Source organism: Otolemur garnettii, unplaced genomic scaffold (genome assembly GCF_000181295.1).
Source record: "Otolemur garnettii isolate 467f Iridium unplaced genomic scaffold, OtoGar3 scaffold00011, whole genome shotgun sequence".
In the NCBI taxonomy this organism is placed as follows: Eukaryota; Metazoa; Chordata; class Mammalia; order Primates; family Galagidae; genus Otolemur; species Otolemur garnettii.
Window position 1 is genome coordinate 3,018,359 of NW_003852406.1, and position 24,106 is coordinate 3,042,464.

General features: G+C 40.7%; 1 protein-coding gene across 1 annotated transcript in view; it reads right to left on the bottom strand.

The window, feature by feature from the left end:
• The window catches only part of ATP8B4 (ATPase phospholipid transporting 8B4 (putative)), a 240,815-nt gene extending 217,437 nt beyond the window's left edge, over positions 1-23,378 (bottom strand). Inside the window, exons 1-2 of the mRNA XM_023509982.1 lie at positions 23,255-23,378; positions 9,912-9,977 (exon numbers count right to left, since the gene is read on the bottom strand). Coding sequence (XP_023365750.1) covers positions 9,912-9,939 — 28 coding nt within the window. The 5' untranslated portion in view covers positions 9,940-9,977; positions 23,255-23,378. The remainder of the gene's footprint in view (positions 1-9,911; positions 9,978-23,254) is intronic.
• Positions 23,379-24,106: the final 728 nt, after the last annotated feature.

Consider the following 24,106-nt stretch of genomic DNA (forward strand, 5'->3'; position numbering starts at 1 on the left):
CGCTTGAGCCCAGGAGTTGGAGGTTGCTGTGAGCAGTGAAGCCATGGCACTCTACCCAGGGGGACAGCTTGAGGCTCTGTCTCAAAAAAAATAATAAAATAAAATAAAAAAATAAAAATAAAAATAAGAATATTAAAGGATGGGAAAATATATAACATTTAAGCATTAACCAAAATAAATGTGGCACTGCTATATTAATGTCAGATAAAGGAAAAATCTAAGCATTACTAAAGATAAATAGGACCATTATAATAAAAAATTGAACTTTCAGGAATATAAAACTCTAAATGTATATGCATCCAATAAAATGGCCTCAAAATATATAAAGAAAAAACTGACAAAACTAAAAGGAGAAATAGATAAATTCAAAACTATCTTCGTAAACCAAAATACAATTGTGATGGTGAAGTTTGTGTGTCAACTTTACTGGGCCACCAGTTGCCCAAATATATAGTAAAACATTGTTGTGGTGTGTCTGTGAGGGTCTTTCTGGGTGAGATTAACATCTCAATTGATAATTAATAGACTGAATTAACATCTAATTGATAGACTGAATAAGGCAAATTGCACTCCTTAATGTAGATGGGACTCATCTGAGTAGGAAAAGGCCTGAATTCAACAAAGAAGCAGGGTAAAAGAGAACTCTTCTTGCCTTTGAGTTGAGACATTGGTTTGTTCCTGCCTTCAGACTCTAAAACAGCGGTTCTTAACCTATGGATCCCGACCCCTTTGAAAATACATCCTGCATGTCAGATATTTACATTGCAATTCATAACAGTAGCAAAATTACAGTTATGAAGTGGCAACGAAAATAATTTTATGGTTGGGGGTCACCATAACATGAGGAACTGTATCAAAGGGTTGTGGCCTTAGGAAGGTTGAGAACCACTGCTCTAAAACATCAGCTCTTTCTGGGTCTCAAGCCTGCTGGTATCCAGACAAAAATTACACCACTGGCCGTCTTGGGTATCCAGCTTGTCAACTACTAATCTTGGGACATGTCAGCATAATGATCACATGAGGCAAATCCTTATACATAGATCTATTCTCTCTCAGTTCTGTCTTTCTAGAGAATCCTAACTAATTCCATGGCTCTACCTCAACTTTATAAATACAGAAAGAAACATAACACCTGACTCAAGACCCTACATGTTTTTTTACCTTCACTACTAGCTCAGTGAGCTAGAGTGCACACTAATTCCCAAAAGCTGCAAAGTAATCTCAATGGAAACAGAATCCTAAATCAGCAAAATATGGTACCGCCCTATTCCAGGCAAGTCAGACTGCTTTAAACCTTGGGTTCAGCTGTAAACAGCACAAGAGCCACTGGAAAAGCCAAGAACATCAAAAAGTCTACAACCAAGATGTGTTCCTTCACACATCTGTTCAGTAGATGAACAAAGTGATGAAAACCATGCCACGTGTTGTAAAGTCACAATGAGAAAGTCACTATGAGTTTCCTTGGGGAACTCATATTTTTAAGTAAGATACTGAGAGTCTGAAAATGATGAACCATATAATATGTTACAGAAAACTTTCAAATGTCTAACCAAAAAGTTAGACACAGAGAGAGATCAAAAGATAGAATATGAGCAAGACAAAGAGACCACATGCCAATATAAGAAAGGTCTTCAAACACTGGAGGTGGCAGAATAAATATTTAATGTAGGTGGAAGAATAAATATTCTATCTTATTCCAAAAGTCAGAACAGATAGTGAACTTTATAAGGACTTGAAATTCTTGTTTATATACAGTTGAATTTACTTTCAAGAAGAAAGTAAATTGTTTCTCTGTATAATTCGATTATTTAATGCTGCAAATATTGTTTTGAGCATATACTATTTAGCAGGTACTACGTTTGTCCTATTGTCATATAGGGCGCTGGCCCCATATGCTGGAGGTGGCGGGTTCAAACCCAGCCCCAGCCAAAAAAAAAAAAAAGAAAAAAGAAAAATACTTCTATTCCAAAGTGACTTAAACACAGGATAAATTCTAGAGCATACCTATGACTAAATTAGATGCCTGAACTACCTGTCAGAGCAAATGTTTAAGGATTCAGCAACACTATAGAAATAGATTGTCAAGTTGGAAATCCAGCTGGAAAAGCTGACTTGGAAGATACTTCTAACTCCCAATTTCTGCCATTCCTTGTCACCTAAAACTATATTAATAAAACTATTAGATCAAAGGTAGTAGCAGTTGGAAACCAGGTATAATGTTTAAGAAAGATTTCACAATGGACACCATAGATTTAAGAGTCACCTCTAGAGAGGAGAACAGAAACCAAGGTGGAGGAGTTCCCACTTTCTGAGTAACAAAGTATACAGAAAAGGCCTAGATGAATGAACCAGGAGAAATTTTCAACACTGGGATTTAGCGAAAGAGAAAGAGACATAGCAGTCTGAGACGCAAGAAGGGTCTTCACAAGGGTCATGAAAATCAGGGAAGAAGAGCCTTCAAGGAGAGAGTAGCCACTATCCCATTTCCACAGAGAGATGAGAAAGTATTGAGGAGCAGTTCCCGAGGCTTCTCCTAGGAAGTTCTCTGTGACTGGTAGTTTGTTACAGCAGCTTAACCTAGCCTATACCCTGAGTGAGAAAACATGAGATTATACTCTGTGAATATAGTTAGAGAGGACACAAATGTGGGGAGTGCTTGAAAGCCAGAAGATATCTCTTTTCTGCACTTTCTCTACATAATAACTGTCATGAGAAATTTTAAAATAGTCTTTAGAAAAAGACTCTTTTAAATAGTCTTTAGAAAAATAGTTCTATTCCAAAGTGACTTAAACACAGGATAAATTCTAGAGCATACCTATGACTAAGAACTCCAATGCTGCCTCCTCCTTCCTTCCCAATCATAAAAGCTAATGCATCTGTGAATGGAAGGCGTATGCCCTGAAGTTATTTATGACAAGCAGCAAAGATTCGGAATCTCTACAATAATTTCTATCATCTTTTTCCATAAAAATTTGATACAGTGATTTTTCCATAAAAATTTGATATAGAATTCAGTGGTGTTTCTCCCTCATCTCTAGTGGAACCAAAAAAAAAAAAAAATTCCTACGGCTTTTCCCCTCTAGACACTAAAAATTTTATTAAAATGTAGACGAGAACTCACTGGAAAATAAACCTCCGAAGTTAAGAAAGAGCTTTAGTGAAGACAGCAGTGTCTTAAGTAGGTCACTGGCCAGTATCATTTGGTACTTCCTTTCAATGGCCTCATGAAAGTAAACCAAGAAAATAAATGACTTTTTTAAAACATGATCCGATTTTAAAAACAAATTACTATAGTAGATAAAAAGCAAGTTCAAATGAAAACTAATTCCTACATGAACATGACTATGGAACTATCTGAGAAAGCTTATGAATTTATTGTTGTTGCTACATAAAAGATAAACCCAAGAACTCAAAGAGAAGTAACACTCTTCAAACATAAACAGTAATACACTTACATATGTTTTATATGCATTGGTGTGGCACCTATAAGAGCAGGTGTAATGTCTTATTCATCTTTTTTATCACCAACCCTCTACCAAAGGACAAACGCAGCACCTGCTAAATAGTATATGCTCAAAACAATATTTGCAGCATTAAATAATCGAATTATATAAAGAAACAAAAATACGGACTTTATTCCTCCATTAGACACCAAAAAACAGTAAAATTCAAAATGCTTTTAGCATTGAGGTTCCATGATCTTTGGGTCCTATTACTGGCTGTTAGTATGTTAAACATACATGACCAGGTTACATTTATTTTAAGAGCAGTCACCGGAAATACCTGAGAAGCAGTATATAATCTTCAACCAAAGCAACTGGCCATGTTATTTCTACCACACTGGCCAATCTCTGCAGAGTCACCAAAAATGAATGGCCCTTGTGAAATTAGCAGTCCCAGAGAGTAAAGAGGTTCCCAGGGCTTTCACAATGTCCTCTTAGAAGTCAGACCGCCATGCAAGTTACCGCCATAAATAGGAAACCCACCTGGACATATAATACCCGTATCAGGCACAAAAGTGGACAAAATCATTTTTGCAAAACTTAGAAATCAACAAACTATACCATGTGTCTATTAATCCTATACAGTGTAAGATGTATATAGTGCTTTTATACTTTATAAAATCCTCCACATATGTTATTTCATTGTACGCTTATTCTCACAGGAACCTTTAGAGGCAGATATTAGTCTCATTTTACAAATGAAAAAAGTGAGGCTCAGGAGGTTCGTTCCTAGCACTTCTGACTCATGCTATTTCTATCATACCACAACTGTGTCCACAAAGGACAATTACAGTAAATTAACAGAACCTTGAACACCCCGTGGCACCCATTCTGGTCAAACCCAATTCTTATGCTATGAATGTAGATAAACCATGTTACACCACAGCTATAAACTGGACAAGAAAAAAATCAAGATACTAGCTTGCAATGAAAATGCGTAACAACTTAATAATAAAAACAAAGCCAGGGGCATCAGCCTACCAAATTTTAGGCTGTACTCTAAGGCCATGGTGTTCAAAACAACATGGTACTGGCACAAAAATAATGACATAGACATTCGGAATCGAATAGGAAACCAGGAAATGAAATTAACATCTTATAGCCACCTAATCTTCAATAAACCAAACAAGAACATACACTGGGCTTGGCACCTGTGGCTCAAGTGGCTAAGGCGCTAGCCATATACACCTAAGGTGGTGGGTTCGAATCCAGCCCGGGCCTGCCAAACAACAATGATGGCTGCAATCAAAAAATAGTCAGGCGGGTGCCTGTGTTCCCAGCTACTTGGGAGGCTGAGGCAGAAGACTTGCTTGAGCCCAGGAGTTGGACGTTGCTGTGAGCTGTGATGCCATGGCACTCTACCCAGGGTGACAGCTTGAGGCTCTGTCTCAAAAAAAAGAACATACACTGGGGGAAAGACTCCTCAATCAATAAATGGTGCTGAGAGAACTGGATATCCACCTGTAAAAGACTGAAACTGGACCACACCTTTCTCCACTCACAAAAATTGATTCAAGATGGATAAAAGACCTAAATTTAAGGCATGAAATGATAAAAAATCCTCAAAGAAAACATAGAAAAAACACTTGATGATATCGGCCTGGGGAAAGACTTTATGAAGAAGACTGTCATGGCAATTATAACAACAACAAAAATAAACAAATGAGACTTATTGAAACTGAAAAGCTTCTGTACAGCTAAAAAGACAACAACCAAAGCAAACAGACAACCTACACAATGAGAAAGGATATTTGCTTATTTTGAATCAGATAAAACCTTGATCACTAGGATCTATAGAGAATTCAAATTAATCTACATGAAAAAAGCCAACAATCCTATATATCAATGGGCAAGAGACATGAATAGAATCTTCTCTAAAGAAGACAGATGAATGGCTAACAAACATATGAAAAATGCTCGTTATCCCTAATTATTAGAGAAATGCAAATCAAAACCACCCTGAAATCTCATCTAACCCCAGAGAGAATGGCCCACATCACAAAATCTCAAAACTGCAGATGCTGGCGTGGATGTGGAGAGAAAGGAACACTTGTACACTGCTGGTGGGACCGCAAACTAGTATAACATTTTTGGAAGGAAGTTTGGAGAACCCTCAAAGAACTCAAGCTAGACCTCCCATTTGATCCTGCAACCCAATTACTAAGCATCTAACCAGAAGGAAAAAAAATCCTTTTATCATAAGGACACTTACACTAGATCGTTTATTGCAGCTCAATTTATAATCGCCAAAATGTGGAAACAGCCTAAATGCTCCTAAACCCAGGAATGGATTAATAAGCGTGGTATATGTGGACCATGGAATACCACTCAGCCATTAAGAAAGATGGAGACTTTAAATCCTTTGTATTAACCTGGATGGAAGTGGAACACATTATTCTTAGTAACGCATCACAAGAATGGAGGAGCATGAAGCCTATGTACTCAATTCTCATATGAGGACAATTAATGACCTAGTACATGGTGGGAGTGGTAGAGGGGAGAGCAGAGAGAGGGAAGGAAGGAGAGGGAGAAGTCTTGGTGTGTGACACACCTTTTGAGGGCAAGACACAATTATAACAGGGACTTTACCTAACAAATGCAAGCCGTATAACCTGGTTTCTTGTACCCTCAATGAATCCCCAACAATAAAAAAGAAGAAAATGCATAGGAACTATTCAGTTCTGTACTGTTACATGATTTTTAAACTTACAATAGCATTAATAACTTGAAAGCACTACTCACTATCACTATAAGCATCCTTGAATATTTTCTATACATAGGGTCATAAAAACAAGCAGAAAGAACTAAGAAGCTGTCTCTCTCCTCCCCCGATATAGAGTTGCTCTGAAAGGCCACTTAGCTCCATTCATGTCCAGTTCAGAGCTGACTTGTCCATGAGACCTAGCAAACAGAGTACCTGGGCACATGACACTCTCAACGGCCCACAAAAATATTTTAATTTTCATTTATTTGAAAATCAAAAGAAAATTAACACAATAATAATCGATATATAATAATGAATCCAGCCTGGCTTATATTTGTCTTTATACCGACAAAGTTGTAAAGTACAGTTTTTAATATTTTTTATGTAGGAAGAAACCTACGAATGTAAAAACGCCTAGGGCCCACGGGAGACAGTCCCCATCTGTTTATTCCAACCCCACTAACCCAGGAATATACTCCTTAAGGAGCAATGCACGATGGCTCCTGACATCCTCCCCCCCATTTGAGAATCAAGAACAGCTTTAGCTAGTTTTTAAAAGGCCTCTAATTATCTACTTCTTTTGCTTTCCATATTAGCAAATTAAATAGATCTGAATTAGGTATTTTACTCATGAACAATGTTCTCCCTGATAGCTTTGCAGAAAAGCACACATACATTTTAAAACTATTTGTCTTTGGGCCTCCCATGCATGTTGTATAGAAAGGACAAATTCCAAAAACAAACAGAATATAGGCCGTAATCATAATGTTTTAAATATCTGAGTCAAGGGGCTGGAATGTTTCACATCTTTAAGAATGTGAGGCTTATCTGGAAATAATAAAGAATAAAGCATCTCTGGGAGAAAATTATTATTGTCCCACAACATCCATGACTGGTTTGTCATAGTTTCACCCAGATGTTAATGCCCTAGGCTTGATAATGTTATGTAAGTTTATATAAATGTAAGTCCACCTTTTAAATGTTGCAGATGTGAACTATCTCATTTTAACTCCTCTTGATTTTTCCCTCAGATCACCCCAAGTTGAATAGGAGGTCTCTAATTTGGGTTCCTGTGGCAAATGTAGTAGTTGTGGTGTGTAGTAAACTGTTCTTAAGTTATCATTGCTACCATAAACCTTAAAATTGTGTGAGAATACCTATATTTTATTGAAACATAGAAAGCTACTTGAAGTCAATGTTGGCACTAGCAAACCATAAGGGCTTCAAAATGCATGTTGATCGACTGATTAAATGAATGAATATCTTAGGTTAAAAAAAAAAGCTCTCCAGACCATCACAAGATCTACAGCAGTGGTTCTCAACCTGTGGGTCATGACCCCTTTTTAACAACGAAAATACATTGTGGCTTTAGGAAGGATGAGAACCACTAATCTACAGGAACTGAAGATGCATCAGTTCCAATCATGATGACGCAAATAAATGGTGGTTTTGTAACTAGCAGTCTCTCAAGCCATAAAACCATTATAACAAGCCCAAGAAGAAATTACTGGCATCCGCCTTCTCTGCTGGACAGCATCAGGGAGCAGATACAGACACGGCGATGTGACCAAAACTTTTAGCCTCCTTATCTGGCAATGACTATTGGTCTGTAACATGAAATTCTGTGTGGGGAAGAGCAATGCAGTCTCATTCCTCATCTAAAAAACAGTCAATTAATTAATCAATTAAAAAACAAATACTATCTGTATAGTGTTTGTGCCAAAATGGCTTCATCTAAATGGATTCAGGAAAAAATTAAAAGACAGAAATAGAGAGAGGAAGCAAATGTGGCAAAAAGGTGATAATTATAGTATTAACTGAAGGGTATGTGGGTGTTTATTGAATCATTCTTTTCATTTTTCTGTAAAATTCAACATTTTCAAAATAGAAAGTTAGAGGAAAATGTAAATAAGAATAATGTTATCAAGAAATGTTTAAAAACATAAAATTTATCTATGATACAGTATTAAATTTAAAGAAGAGGTTTCAGAATAATACATAGCATAATTCCATTTGAGGATTTTATATATATATATTTATATATATGGATTAATATACATAACATGTCACTGTAATCATACCCTTCTAAAGCTGTGCAACATAGAAGCCTTGAATGGTTGTCTCTGGATTGCACAGCTACAGTGACTTCTGGATTTTTTGTTTGCCGTTTGTTTGTTTGTTTTCAGACAAGGTCTTACTTGTCACTCCCAGCTGGAGTGCAGTAGTGTAACAGTAGCCCACTGCAACTTCACTCTCCTGGGATTACATGATCCTCCTGCCTCAGCCTCCTGAGTAGCTGGGACTATGGGCATGTGCCCCCAGGACTGGCAAGAGTGAGACCTGGATCTTGGATCGTGTTCTTAAAATATTGAATACTTGCAACACTAGGTCCTTAGGGAAACTTATCCATGTTAAAGCTGGTTAATCTTATGTTACTACTATTAAAATTATGCCTGTTATTTGATATAAAGAAATTATTTCACTTGAAAAAAATGAGGACTATAATTCTAGACACCTGATTGGCATTGGGAATATGAACGTGTTACCCTAGAGGGTATAACTAATGGCCTGTGGGTGGGAACTACGAGGAAGCAGAGTTCAGCTCATTATGAGACTGACTGTTACAATGAAATAAGTGTCCAACAAGGGAATGGACTGCCTGGTGAAATAATTACCTATAGAAGTAGGTTAATCACCTGTCAGGGACTTTATTAGAAGGAAGGACAGAACATTAAACACGCTCTAATTCAACCGTTAGTTTCTAAAGAGTCTGTGATCAAAGAAAATTTTTAAACTACTAAAGTAAGTTGGATATATGTCCACTGAAGGAAAAAAACTATATAGTAGTCTGTCACTGATTAACTAGAGATAAAAGAATCAATGCTCTATGATCAGGATACTATATTAAAGAAACTGGAACATCATTTCTACTCAGTAGACAGATTACTCAACCAAAAAACAAGCAAATTTCCTACTATCATGAACAAAATTATTTCTAACCATATGAACTGTTTTAAATGTGGTCACATTCACTCAATGGAACACTGCTTTGAAATTAAAGATGAAGAACAATTTTTTTTTTTTGAGACAGAGTCTCATTGCCCTCATTAGAGTGCCATGGCATCACAGCTCACAGCAACCTCAAACTCTTGGGCTTAAACAATTCTCTTGCCTCAGCCTTCCAAGTAGCTGGGACTTACAGACATCTGCCACAACACCCGGCTATTTTTGTTGCAATTGTCATTGTTGTTTAGCTGGCGCAGGCCGGGTTCGAACCCACCCAGGTATGTGTGGCTGGCGCTGTAACCACTGTGCTACGAGTGCAGAGCCATGAAGAACAAATCATGGACGCATGCACCCATACAGGTGTGTGCCAAAAACCTTAAGCTGAACATAAAAGTAAGACGGAACAGTACATACTAGGTGATTTCATTTATATTCACTTCAAAACTGATCTTACAGAAATTAAAAAATGGTTGTAGGGTGTAGGAAAGATGAATGAAGAGGGATCCAGTTTCTGGGGTGCTAGAAAGAAATCTTTTCATCTTGTTTTACAATTGTCAAAGCTTTTACAAATTGTCAAAGCTCACCGAACTGAATACTTAGAGCTGCATGTTTTTGTATATAGATTAAACTTCCATAAAAAATTAAAAATAATATTTTAAAAATATTACTTTGCATCATTTGAGGAACTCAATACTTACCAAGTAATTTCTTTTTACTGCAGAACATAATTGCCCCTGATCTTTTACCAGGACTCAACAGCTGGCCTTCATAAGAAAAAGGAAAAATACATCATATTAGTATTTGAAAAATGCTCAATAATCACAAATTTACACCCTTTAACTTCCTTCCTAGACAAATTTAGATGACTGGGAAGTAACTGGGAAGACATAATAAGAAACAACAGATTCGATTAATCAGGTTTTAATCTAACCCAATAAAAATAATTCTACACAAAAATAATGTATTTGTATTATAATGGTTATAAGGGACAACTCAAGGTAAGCCCGAGTATGTCATTCAATTTGGCATTAAAATTGAGTCCACTTTCCAGTACAGCAAAACCTTCATAACTGACCAGCTCCTGAAGCTGACCTAATTTTCATACACTGGACATGCACCACATGTGCTCATCAGCACAGTAGGCCTAGTTCCTTATGTTGACCATCTCCAGTTTGTTACAGTCTCTTGGGTGGTCAACTCTCAGGGTCTCTACTATATATCCCAAACCCTGTGAATCAAAATGCTTTGGGGATAGGGCTCTAGCATCTGCCTTCTATTCAAGCACAATAGGTAACTCTTTCACTTCGCCAGAACTGAGAACCACAAATGAATTTAGGGAGCTGTATGTAAGAGGAAATAATTGGCCATGCTGTAGAGCAGTGTTGTTCAGCCTTTTTTATCTCACGGCACACTTGAACTTACGATTGAATTTCCATGGCACACTTAAATTATGCTGCTCAAAAAAAAAAAAAAAAAAAGAGTTGCTGTGAGCTGCAATGCCACGGCACTCTGCCCAGGGGGACAGCTTGACGCTAATTCTCAAATTCAAAAAAAAAAAAAAAAAAAGAGTTAAGGGCCGGGAGCCATGGCTCACGCCTGTAATCCCAGCACTTGGGAGGCCAAGATGGGTGGATTGCCTAAGCTCACAAGTTCAAGAACAGCCTGAAACAAAGCAAGACCTCATCTCTAAAAACAGCCGGGCGTTGTGGCGGGCACCTATATTCCCACCTACTCGGGAGAATGAGGCAAGAGAATCACTTAAGCCCAGGAGTTTGAGGTTGCTGTGAGCTATGATGTCACAGCACTCTACCATGGGGTGATAAAGTGAGACTCTGTCCTAAAAAAAAAAGTTTAAAAAAAGAATATGGTGCTTATTGTGGTTTAAATTTGTTTCAAAAATAATTTAATTAATGATTTTTACAAATTTTCATGGCACACCAGTACGCCACAGTACACCAGTTGAAAATCACCACTCTAGAGAAATAAAATACCATCTAAATTTCTTCCTTAACTTATTCACATGTGTATATAGTCTTTTCCAGATAGTCACCCAAAAAGCCAGAATAACATCATTATTATATTTCATTGTTCTCTATATGTCATCTAATTTCCTTCATGTGGTAAACACTATCAAAGACTTAGAATGATTAAATAAAGGGGCAAACAAATGACTTCCAACATGCAGAACCCGACAGGCCATGGGTATAAACAGAGGCACCTTCGCAAACCCATGCAGGGTAGGCAGAGGTGCTGCTCTTTCAGTTAGAAAGAGAAATAAATGACTTGTTTGCTTCCTGCTTAGTAAAGTGGTATGGCCATATGTAGCAGACCTACTTAAAGAAGAAGTTGGTCAGTCATACGGAGACCAGAGAAGGGGAAGAGCAAGGTTTATAGCTTAGTAGTCACCGAAAGAATAGAAGTTGCAGAGGAAATGCATCTGTGCCCACTGTTCCTCCACAAACCCCTCGCTAGAAAGCCTGAAGCCATCAGTATTGCTTCCTGTTGTGCCCCCTAGGGTGCCGCTAACACTTTATGGGACTCAATGTTTTCTAAGAGCCAGGTTACTAAAACTTACAAATGCAAGCAGGCAGGGAGAGGTCCTCAAATGCAGCTTCCCTGCTCCTCCCTCCACACCTACAAGCTGCCACCAAGGCTGCCTAAAGACCATCCCTCCTACCCCCAACTCGAGATTCCTCCATCCCAGCCCCAGGCAGCAGTTGTCTCCAGGACACGCCTGCAAACCAGTGATTGCTTTTCTCTGCCTTTCTCCTAACAGATCTCCCTGGCTCCAGCCTTAGCTGCCTTACAGACCTGTACCCACACTGAAGCCAGTAGTTGTCTTTTTAAAAATGGCATCATGTCATGTCCTTGCTAAAAACCTTGCAAACACCTCCCATTAGCCTTAGAAAGAAAGACCAAACTCAAACATGACTCCCAGGGCTTTCTACAACCTGGTCCCCGCTCATCTTCCCAGTCTGATGCCTCATCACTCTCCTTCACTGCCCCCTTCACCACCCCCACACACATCTACACTCTAGAAATACTCAGCTCCACTCTTTTCTGTTTAGAGGCCTTCACACATCCTCTTCCCTCTGCCTATAACCATTTAACCGCACCTCCACCCCCTTCGCCAAACTAACTCTTGCTCATCTGTTCAATATCAACTCCTACATCACTTTCTCTGGGAGGCCTTTCCCGACCTCCCCAAGTCAGAGACAGGAACACTTCCTGTGTGCTCCCAGAGAACCTGCCACTGCCCGTTTCAGTTTCCCCACTAGTCCACAAATTCCATTAGGGAAGGGGTCCTTAGCTGCGTCTTTATTATCTAAACCCTGCCAGCACGTTCTGCTCTATAAACATTTGCTAAATGAAAGCTGATGAATGGGTAATGTCTTCAATTTCTATGAGAAAGGGAGCAAAGACTTCCAGATGGTAAGAGGCGCTTCCCTTTTAGCAATTATCTCTTCTCAAACCCTAGACCCTAGCCCCACGTGGCAGAACATCTTAAATTTGCCTTCCCCAACTGGGGTGACTGCAGCTTATAGAGCTGTTCCCTCCCTCTTGGAGGACTCCCTCCTCCTGTGCACCCCCTCTTCAACCTAGGAAGGACCACAAAGGATGACACAAATTTGGGAACAACAGAAGAGTGTTGTGAGCAAATTGAAGAGCTGGAGAAAGGAGGAGCAAGGAGCAGACCTCAGGGGAGGAGGATGGTGAAGAGGCACTATCACCAATAAGGAAGATGCACACAAAGGATTTTCAGGTGGGGTGCATTGGCTCACGCCTGGAATCCTAGCACCTTGGGAGGCCTGGAAGGGAGGAGGGCTTGAGGTCAGGAGTTAAAGAGTATCCTGAGCAACAGAGTGAGCCCCTCAGCTGTACAAAAATAGACAAATTAGCCAGGCACGGTAGCTCACGCCTGTAGTCCCAGCTGCTCAGAGGCTGAGGCAGGAGGTTAGCTTGAGCCCAGGAGTTTGAGGTTGCTGTGAGCTCTGATGATACCACTGCACTCCAACCAGGATGGCAGAATGAAGTCCTGGCTCACTAGGGGCAAAAAAAGGATTTTTGAAGGTAAGGTTTTCTTATGAACAATAGCATAGACAAAAAGACAAAAGCGAGTTTTCATCCATCAAAGACTTTCTTTGTTGGTTTTTGGTCACAATAGAGTCACAAACAAAAAAACAGTAAAAAAGCAAAATTGGTTTTGTTTCGCAAAATCATCATAACAACAGATACAAATTGGCACCAGGAAGGAGAATGATGATTGGGGTGATCATGACATCTATCTATGTCTGAGGGCCCCATCTGGCCAGAGAGTAAATGCTCATCAGGAAGTTCTAAGCCAACTTGTTAGGGCTTGAAAATTCCCCCTGGGGACTCAGTTAGCCTGTTCTGTTTTCATGGGCTCAGAGTCCCTGGAGCAGAGGAAAAGAAGAACAATTCTATTTTTTTATCTTTTTTTTTTTCAGATTAATAGGAGGGTACCTACAATTAGGTTATATTATTTGCTTTTGTAAGGTAAAATCTACAACTCACACTTCGGAAGAAAAATTCTTTAAGAGGAAAAAAGGGACACTATACCCTGACAGGAGCGATGAGAATGCAGGTAGAAATTCTCCTCTCAGAAATGTGATTAAAGTTGAGGCCTCTAAGCAGCTTATCCTTTCTTTCTATTTGCAAGTTTTCTAGTCTTGTTTGAGGGATTGGTACTAGTGGCACTACATTGGCACGCCAAGATGCACTAGTGGCACTTCATTGGCACGCCAACACATGCTAGTGTCACTGCATTGGTGCACCAGGACGCACTAGTGCCCCTGCATTGGCACGCCAAGACGCACTACTGGCATTGCATTGGATCCCCAAGACGCACTGCATTGGCACACCAACACGCACTAGTGACACTGCATTCTCACGCCAACCCACACTAGTGGCACTGCATGTACACACCAACACGTGCCAGTGGCATAGCATTTATGTGCCAATGCACTCTAGTGGCACTACTCTGGCATGCCAATGCGCGCTAGTGGTGCTTCATTGGTGCGCCAAGAGGTGCTAGTGGTGTTTCTCATTAAAGAGAAGAGAAATATCTCTATCTTACTTTAGATCATCCTGCCAGTGCTTCTTACTTCAAAAGTTCCTAGACAATCAAACGCAATACCATATCCCTCCTAAAATTACTTCTAAACCATAGAACTATGTCATTGCTTTTAATTTCTGATACCCATACCATCTTTCAAAGCGTCTTTGAACCCTTTTCTTTTGAAGAAACTGAATAAATCATTTAATGTTAGTCACTTTCGCTTTTATAGAAAATATTCTAAACTTCATAATCAATCCCGGGTGATAGTATAATCACTGTTATATGAACTGAACAATATTTCTATTAGATTTCCAGAAGTTATTTCTTAATAATGATCTTTTTTGTTTGTTTTTCTTAATACTGATCTTATTTATTTAAGTGCTTTTACTCTCTAAAGCATAAAATAACAATGAAACAGTAAGAATTGACATTCAAGTCCGTATTTACCCCAATGCAGTCTTTTTCTAGTAGCCACAGCAATTGCATGGAGGGATATTGCACGGAGGATTCATACTAACCTAGCAGACTCTACTTTTAACCCTGAGGAAGTTAAAACTTGGTCCTTTCATTCTTGCACATTTATCTATTCACCAAAATACTCCTGCGGACACTTGCTCCACTTTTAAAGAGTGTCGGAATAAAGAAAAAGTCATCTTTTGTTGAACTTCTGAATCAACGAAAAGCTAAGGAAATAGAGTAAAAACAAAAAAATCAGGTGAGAGAAAAAGGTTTGCTAAGGTCAAGTTTAGCTCTAAGAAGTAGGAACTTAGGCTTTTAAAATTTAACCATTAGCAAGTACTAAAGAAAACAATATTTATGTGAATATATTCCCCCTTTCTAAAATTTCCCCGAAGAGCAGGAAATGGGAAAAGGAAAGCTGCTTACCCTTAGCTTCTTCTGATGTAAGGGATTAATAAACTTGTAGTTTCCTCAGATGAAAGTCTTAGTGTTTTGTTTTGATTTGTTTTGGAAGAAAGGGGAGTATGGGAAAGAGGTGTGAGAAGAGAGAGAAGGAAAACAGAATAGGTAAGGGCTACACATAAATTAACTCGTTTAAAAATGCAATGAGAAAAAAAAAGAAAAGAAAAAAATGCAATGAGTACTTTTCTTTAAAGATTGAAAATCATTCTGTATATTTTGTATTTATGGTTTTAAAAAGAGGTTGAAAGGCTCAGCACCTGTGGCTCAAGTGGCTAAGGCACCAGCCACATACACCTAAGGTGGCAGGTTTGAATCCAGCCTGGGCCCAACAAACAACAATGACGGCTGTAACCAAAAAATAGCTGGGCGTTGTGATGGGTGCCTGAGGTCCCAGCTACTTGGGAGGCAGAGGCAAGAGACTCGCTTGAGCCCAGGAGTTGGAGGTTCCTGTGAGCTGTGATGCCATGGCACTCTACCCAGGCGGATAGCTTGAGGCTCTGTCTCAAAAAAAAAAACAGGCTGAAAATTATACTTCCATGAAGGATTATTTGTTTACATTTCAACTTTAGGTGTTGCATCTTGGTCACAGAAAATAATTCTGCTAATGAATTCTAAAAGAAATGGCAAAGTTAAACGAAGACTCCAAGTGGCAGAGGGAAATAAGGAGTTGGTTTTAGACACCATGAGACTGAAGTGATAGCTTCAAGGCATCCAAGTCAGCAATGCTATGTAAGCAGCTGTGTGAGAAAGAGGGTGTCCTGTCCATATTACAATTCCACAAGGAGGTCTCTGCTTTAGTGAACACGGGTACACCTGGGTGCAGGTGGCAACACTATAAGCAACGGATTAAAATGAAGATCCCCTTTAATGATCTGAGGTCACTCAACAATCCAGTTATTATGGCCAATTCCCTGTGCTCCCATCCGAGCTCACAAAGCAACCTGCTGATAATAATTTGCTTTCCCACAGAAGCCCGCCTTCGGGGAAAGAAAGTACCAGCCATGCTGAAGTGAGCATTCTGGTCCTCCTGCCAGTTAGATTACACATTTTATACTAATAAATTGCCATTTTTATTTTACATCATCAATTTTCTGATCTACTACTAATCTTCTCCAGAAAGATAGATCTATGTTTGGTGTGTTTTGAGTTATGATCCAAAGTGTACAAGACAAACAGCCTACTCTGGTCACAATAAAATCACCAAGAGGCCTCCAAGGGGACAGCCTAGGGAGCTGCTCCAGGTCAGCAAGATGTGGTGGTTGGAAGCTTGTCCCTGGGTGTCACATGGCCTGATCTTGGATTCCTACTTCCTACGAACTCATTACAGAACCTGGGGCAAATACCCTCTGCAAGCCTCAGAGTTATCTGGGTGGGCTTTGAGGACAGGGCAACAGTGAGGGTGCGCATTGGGTGTGAGCAGTCTGAGAGGCAGCCCTCAGAACTCTTTGTCAGGAAAAAACGAGGGCAGTAAAAGAAAGAAGTATGCATGGTAAGGAGACTTAAAGAGAAGATGGGCTGGGGGTGGGGAGATGGGGGTGTGGGGTAAACTGAGGAGGTAGAGCCACTGTAAAGAGAAAGACTGGAATCCAAGGCCGAGTGACAGAAAGGCAAAGGAGTCAGAGGAGATTGAGAAAGAAAGTGGAAAGGATGGGGTCAGGCAGTTGAGGAAGAGACAGGCACCATGGAGGCCAGGAGGGAATCTGGAAAGGATCCTCAGAGGCCCTCCTATGGCCCGGAGCCCTGCCCAGGCCAGCCCCTCCCTGCCTGGCCCCCGTCTCAGTCTAGGGAGGAACTGCCATCTCCCCACTGTTCTTTTGAGCAGTGGGTCCTCTCCAATGTTCAGGACTGAGGGATAAGACAGGCCAAAGGGAAAAGGACCAATACAGTTGCAATGCACCCAACCCAAGACCTCTCCCTTCGTGGCCCTCCCCTCCTCCTCTCTCCTTTCCTGGGCTCCATTCACTCTTCTGTTCTATTTTCCCTCCCCTTCTTCCACCTCTGCTTTCTCTTCCTCTCTGGAGGAGAGGACTCTATAGGAGAGATTCAAGTCCTGGCTCAGTTACCTTCTATCTAGTGCTACTCTGAGCAAGTCACTTGTCCCTCCTGACACCTCATCTCTGAATCTGTGAAATGGAGATAATGATGCCTTCCTTGGAGCTGTTGTGAGGTTACGTGTGTGTATGGAGGTTCGCTTTACAAAAATGTGTTCCCCCACGTCTCTGCCTCCTCCCCAGGCTGCTTTTTCTCTCCTACTCCCTGTCTTTCAGTCTCCCTGTTTCCTGAACATTACTCCATATTTTTCACTAAGCCACTTGCTTCCCTGACCAACCTGGCTGCCTCGAAGGGCAGTCCCAGCGTGGGCTGAGGGGAGCTTTGGAAAGTCCCCCTGCTTAAGCAGGAACAGGGTGTAAGGATGCGGAAAGTGAGGAAAGGAGGAAGGGCCTTTCCTCCCTCTGGCCCTAGGTCCTCAGCAGCAGAAAAGCAAAGTCTCAGTGAGTCCTCCCAGCCCTGGGACCCCATGGGGGTGACCTTGCTGTCACATCCACAGCCAACTCAGGCTGCCAGGCCAAGAATATCACCATGCCAGGCCCCTGAAAAGCAGGTGAGACAAGGAAGTGAAATCCCCTCTAAGATTCCAGAGAAAGGTAAGTCTGGAGAAACAGCGAAACCTCAGCCTGGGGAGGTGAAACCAGGGAAGGAAAAGGAGTACCCCGGGCCTCTGTCTTACATGTGTGCGGCTCTGAGTACGAGGGTGAGGGTGGAGCTACTGCGTTTGGACTCATATTTGGTGTCAAGAACAGCTGCCACGTAGCCACAGTGACTGTAGATTGTGGATATTGTACAGAAATAGTAAAAGAAACTCAAACCAACCTGTGTATGTGTGTATGTGTATATATAAAAGTGACGGTTAGGGCCACGCCTATGGCTCAAAGGAGTAGGGCGCTGGCCCCATATACCAGAGGTGGCAGGTTCAAACCTGGCCCTGGGCCAAAAACTGCAAAAAAAAAAAAAAAAAAAGTGATGGTTAATACAACCAAAGTTAGAAATTGCTAAGTCATTATAGGTATTACCATGCCTCAAAAATAAATTATTATATAATATTTCCTGCATAACATATGTCAGGGTAATTTTGTTGTAAGTTGGCAAGTGTGTTTATTATATTCTGTTAGGCACGTAGCCATTACCCAGCCACCAGATTTTGAAAGTGTCCCTTCCTCCTCTTGTCTGTCCCTGGTTCATTTTCCACCGTGCTCTCCTAGTTTCCATTTCTCTCTCCTTTCTCCTCCTTTCCTGACCTGCCCGGCCTCCATCGTGCGTTTTCCCCTTCCTCTCATCCTGTCTTTTCTCCGTCAGCTGTGCCTCCTTAGTTTCTTCATCTTCCTTCCCCTTCTCACTTCTCTATTTCTCCACCAGCACTGGAGTCAGTAGGCCTGAGTTTAGTCTTATTAACCTGTTACCTCAAGCAAGTTTCCCTCCCATCTCATCAGTAAACACAGACAATCCGACTAACTCACGGGATCACTAGGAAAACTAAATCAAGCCTCACCTAGAAAGAAATGAGCATGATGCCTCCTGTCACAAAGTCAGTACACTAGAAAGGAAAGCAATTATTCTTTTTACTTTTCTTAAGATGTATGTTTCACTCTCCACGTGTAGAAAACTCCTATCAACTTTGAGAGCCATCTCCTCCCTCTACTGACACGCTATCATCAAACACTTCTCAGGTACCTACTGGGTATCCAACCCGGGCTGGGCACAAGGGAGCCAGCCCTCCTTGCCTTTCAAAAGCCTGCAGTCTAGGGGAAGTGAGAACAGACAGGCAGATGAAAGACATGAGAACAGCCAGGGCTGGGCTATGGGAGAAAGAAGGACAGAAAACGATGGAGGCAGAGGGAAGGGTGTCACCAAGCCTACTTCGCAGAGTCAGTAAGGCCTCATAAATGGTGACTCAGAGTTGAGTTTCAGTCCTGCGGATAGGAAAAGAAAAATTTGCTAAATCAAACAAGGTAAAGAAATACCAAGTGGTGTGAAGGGGAAAGGAAGGATTGGGAAACAGTGACAATCATGGCAACCCGATCATAGGGGCCACCTGGTCACAGGGGCATGTGGAGTGTGGGGGCTGGCAAAGCAGGTTAGCTGTGGATTCTGAAGGTGTTGTCCTCATCATCACTACTGTTCACTGGGTACCTGGCCTTGTACCAAGCACTTGCCAAGTATTAGCTCATTTAATCTTCACCAAGACTCTATGGCAGGAACTACTGTGATCCCTGTTTTATAGATGAGGTGACACAGAGCTTTGCTGTGGTCATGGGGAGACAGAGAGGTGTCTAAATAGAACGGCGTGATTAGAATACAACCCCTCATCCACGGTCTATGATCTCTCTGCTAGTCCACGCTGTTCGAGATTTTAGAAATATCATTCTCACAGTGAGTCCTGGCACAGAAAGAGATGGGGGTACAAGGACAACTGGGAAGTGGAGCTGAATTCTACCAATGTTTCTGCAGGCAAATTGCCAGTATTTACAAACAGTCTGTGTGTTGGTGTGCAGGACAGGAGATACCTACAGTGACTTCTAGGTTTTTGCCTGGGAACACTGAGGGAATAGAGGTGCCATTAATGAAGATGACAACTACAGCAGTGAAGGGAGAAGGGGAGAAGGTGGGAGGGAAGGAGCAGGATTTGGGAGAAGAGAATAATAAATTCACTTTACACATTATGGGCTTGAAATGACTCTTGATCATTGAAAATATCTTCAGCACTAAATAGAAAAGACAGATTTGTAGACTCAAAATAATCAATGTATAAGGAAGCATTGAGTCATGGGGAATGAATGATCTGCCCCAGAAAGAACAAAAATAAAGAGAAATGAGAAGATGACAGAAGGTGAGGATGAGTCAATAAAAGGACAAGGACAGAGCTCTAGGGAACACTCAAAGGAAAGGCCAGAGAAGGATCTGTTGAAATGAAATTCTGCAGCCTTCCCACTGTGCCCTCTTTCTCTAGGCTCAAAGCACAGTGCCCAGCACAGAGTAGATGCTCAATAAACTTTTTTTTTTTTTGAGACAGAGTCTCACTATATTGCCCTTGGTAGAGTGCCCTAGCGTCATAGTTTACAACAATCTCAAATTCTTGGGTTCAAGCGATTCCCTTGCCTCAGCCTCCTGAGTAGCTAGGACTACAGGCACCTGCCACAACACCTAGCTATTTTTTCAGAGAGGTCATCTTGCTCTTGCTCAGGCTGCTCTCGAACCATGAGCTCAGGTAATCCACCCACCTCAGCCTCCCAGAGTGCCAGGATTACAGGCGTGAGCTACGGGACCAGCCAACAAACTTTAGTTGAGTAAATAAAAGGAGTGAAGAAAGAAAGGCCACCCCAAAGTCAGAAAGGAACGTGTTTCCAAAAACATAGTGGTCAATAATATTTAATATTTAGTTAGAAAAGATATCTTCTTTGATAGATTTTCATGAGAAATCCTGAAAACAAATACTGGCTTGTAGTCTCTATGCCATACAAACATCTAGAGCAGTGATTTCTAGCCATTGAGGTGTGCCCTGAGAGGATCTTAGGTGTGCTGCAAAAATTTCAAACATCATTAATTAAATTATTTTTGAAAGAAGCTGAAAGCACAGTAAGTATATTCTTTTTCTTACTCTTTTTTTGATCAACATAATTAAACATGGACCGCAGAAGTTTAACTATAGGTTCCAGTGTGCCGAGAGATAAAGGTTGAAAAACACTGATATACATTAAGTTTTATTTCCAGAGGAGCTACAATGTCCAATTTACTTTTAAAGGGTTAAGTCTTTTTCTAGGAAATGAAAATTTCTAATTTGCCACAGATCAACAAAATAAAATCTTCCTGTGCACAAAACAATCCTCCAGAGGCACAAAAAAAAAAAAAAAAAAAAACCAAAAATCTCACTTGGTTCTTCATTTTTAAAGATTATGCATGGTAAGACAATATAAAGGCACAAAATAGATATAAATATAGGTTAAAAGAAATCATTCTCATTCTAAGGTCCTTCAAAAAACTAAAAATATTTCCTTTTTTGAACCACTTTGGCCAAAAAAAGAAACTAAAAACAGATCTACTGTATGATACCGCAATCTCACTGCTAGGTATATATCCAAAAGAAAGGAAATGAGTATTTCAAAAACATAGGTGCACTCCCATGTTCACTGTAGCATTATTCACAACAGCCAAGATATGGAAGCCAACGGTGTCCATCAATGAATGAATGAATTTATAAAACGTGGCACATGTGCCCAACAGAATATTATTAAACCATAAAAAAGAATGAGTTCTGTCACTGACAGCAACATGGTTGGAACTGGAGAATATTACATAAAGTGAAATAAGCCAGGCACAGAAAGAGAAGCATTACATGTTGTCATTCATATGTGGGACCTAAAACAGTTGATTTCATGAAGGTACAGAATGGAATGGTGGTTACCAGAGGTTGGGAAAGGAGGATAAAGAAAGGCTGATAAATAGGTGCAAAAATACAGTTCGATAGAAGGAATAGGCCGTAGTGTTCCATACCACGGTAGGGTGACAATAATTCATTGTATATTTCAAAATAGCTAGAAGAGAAGATTTGGAATATTCCCACCAGAAAGAAATAATAAGTGTTTTTGAGGTGATAGATATTCCAATTACTGTGATTTGATCATTACATATTGTATGTATGTATCAAAATGTCACAGGTACCCTGTATATATGTATAATTGTTATATATCAATTTTTACCTTAAAAAAATTAAAAACAAAGTTTAAGAAGAAACCACACTGACTTTACATTTTGTACTAAAGGCCAGCGTGGAGCAGAAGAGAAGGATTGCTTCCCAGGCAGGGGTGTTGGGAATCCCCCATGAAAACCTCCACTTTCTTCCCACCTTTCTACTAAGCCTTCTACCCCCAATTAATGTTTGTCACCAGTTTTCCTTTTTCTTCACAATAGCTAATTGTTAACCAGGGACCTGAGACACCCTCGTGCCTATCAACAAAACAGCTAGAAGGATAAATTTTTCTATTCAGGCAAATCTCAGCACTGAAGATATAAGCCCTCAAGCCTCAGGGAGAGAGTTCAGTGCAAATGATTTGTGTCTAAAGCATGAGTTAGTCAAATAACAAACAATATCTTGAATATGTGTACTAGATACAAACCCCCTGAAAAAAATAAAACCAACTACTACCAAAGGAAGTGACAAGGACCCACAACTGGAGAAGAAATGGACGTGTATGCTATGCAGTCATTTACCAGGTATGGTAGCAGAATTTTTTAAAAGTCGAATTTCAAACAAAAAAGAAAGAAAAGGTCTTATCTCCCATTCCCAATTCATTTCCCCCAAATTTATATTTTACCAAGAAGAGGATGTTTGCTAAACCATAGCCACCTAGATGAAAACAGTGAAACAAAACAGGAATGTGAAAAAAAGAAACAGAAAGTCCCGGCCAGCCCAGAACTACTGATCCCACTGAGCATCCAGTGTCCTCTGCCTACTCACCTCAACCTGCACCTAACCCTCTCCTCCAAAAGGGAGACTTCCCCAGCCATGCAGGAGGATCACACAGGTAGCCATTCCATGACCATTTCAAGGAGAAAAGCCAGGCTATTCTGAAAGCTCTTGTAATTACACAGAAAACACACTTAGGTCTCTAGGGGGCATTCTTGAAAACCTGAGATCAACTCCCGGAAAAACACTGCTGACCACTTACCACTACCGGAAGCTGCTAGACGGCAATCAGAATCGGCATCTCCTCAGAAAAAGAGAAAGGCGGTGCCGAGAAAACAGCTTCACTATCAGGGAGGAACTGAGGGAGAAAAACTCTCCTGGAAAAGTACGAAAGCCTTGAGAGCCTCTTGTTGGGTCGTGGCTGCTCCTGCTGCCAGGGCAGAACTGGTTAATCTTGGAGAAACAGAAGGAAGGTCCCCGGAGGCCGGCTGCTGGAGGCTGGCTTCCTCGGTGGGAGTCAGTTCGGAAGGAGGCAAGTGAACCGCGGAAGGGGACACGGGAGTGTGTCTAGGTGTACTTACCCAACTCTGGCCAGCCCTCTACTGCGATAAGCAAACATCTTTGGAGTTCCCACCTGTTCTCCCAGAGATGAAGGAATCAACAGTGTTTTGGGGGTTTTTTAAATCCCCACAGGGGAGTTCAGCTCTCTCCTGGAAGAAAGCGAAGCACACCCAAGCAACCCTGAATATGCAAAGCAACGACACTTCTTTCCCAACATCCTTAATTTCAGCACAGAGGAAGCCACATTAACCCTGAAGACACCAAGAACGCGTGCACACAGGAAATGGATTTAAGGTTTTTAGATTGAAATCGCTTTAAAGAGGCTTTGGTTTTTAAGGCAGGATTAGATGCAAACAAAATATTTGGATTCGTGTCTATTTTTAAAAAGAAGGATATGGCTTCTTTTAAATATTCCTAAAGTCAGTTAGAGATTTTCCAGAAGTCACATCAGATTTGCCACTGAAGGACTGAAATCCAGAATGTTTTAATTGTGCCTCCACCACCAGAGCAAGGGCCCTCAGGTTTTCATGGGGAGCCAGAGACAGAAACGAGGGCCTTTTCCTACCACGGTTCCCCAGTAACAAGAAACTACAGGAAGCAAGATTAAAGACTTTCTTACATAAAAAATAAGGCCAAGAACAGCTGAAAGAAGGAAACAATCACTTCCTTAAAATATTTAAAATAAAAAAAGTCTTTTTCACGAAAAAAATACAGCCTTTATATCATTTTTAAACCTACTATATGGCTCGGCGCCTGTGGCTCAAGTGGCTAAGGCGCCAGCCATATACACCTAAAGTGGTGGGTTCAAATCCAGCCTGGGCCCGCCAAACAACAATGATGGCTGCAACCAAAAAATAGCCGGGCATTGTGGC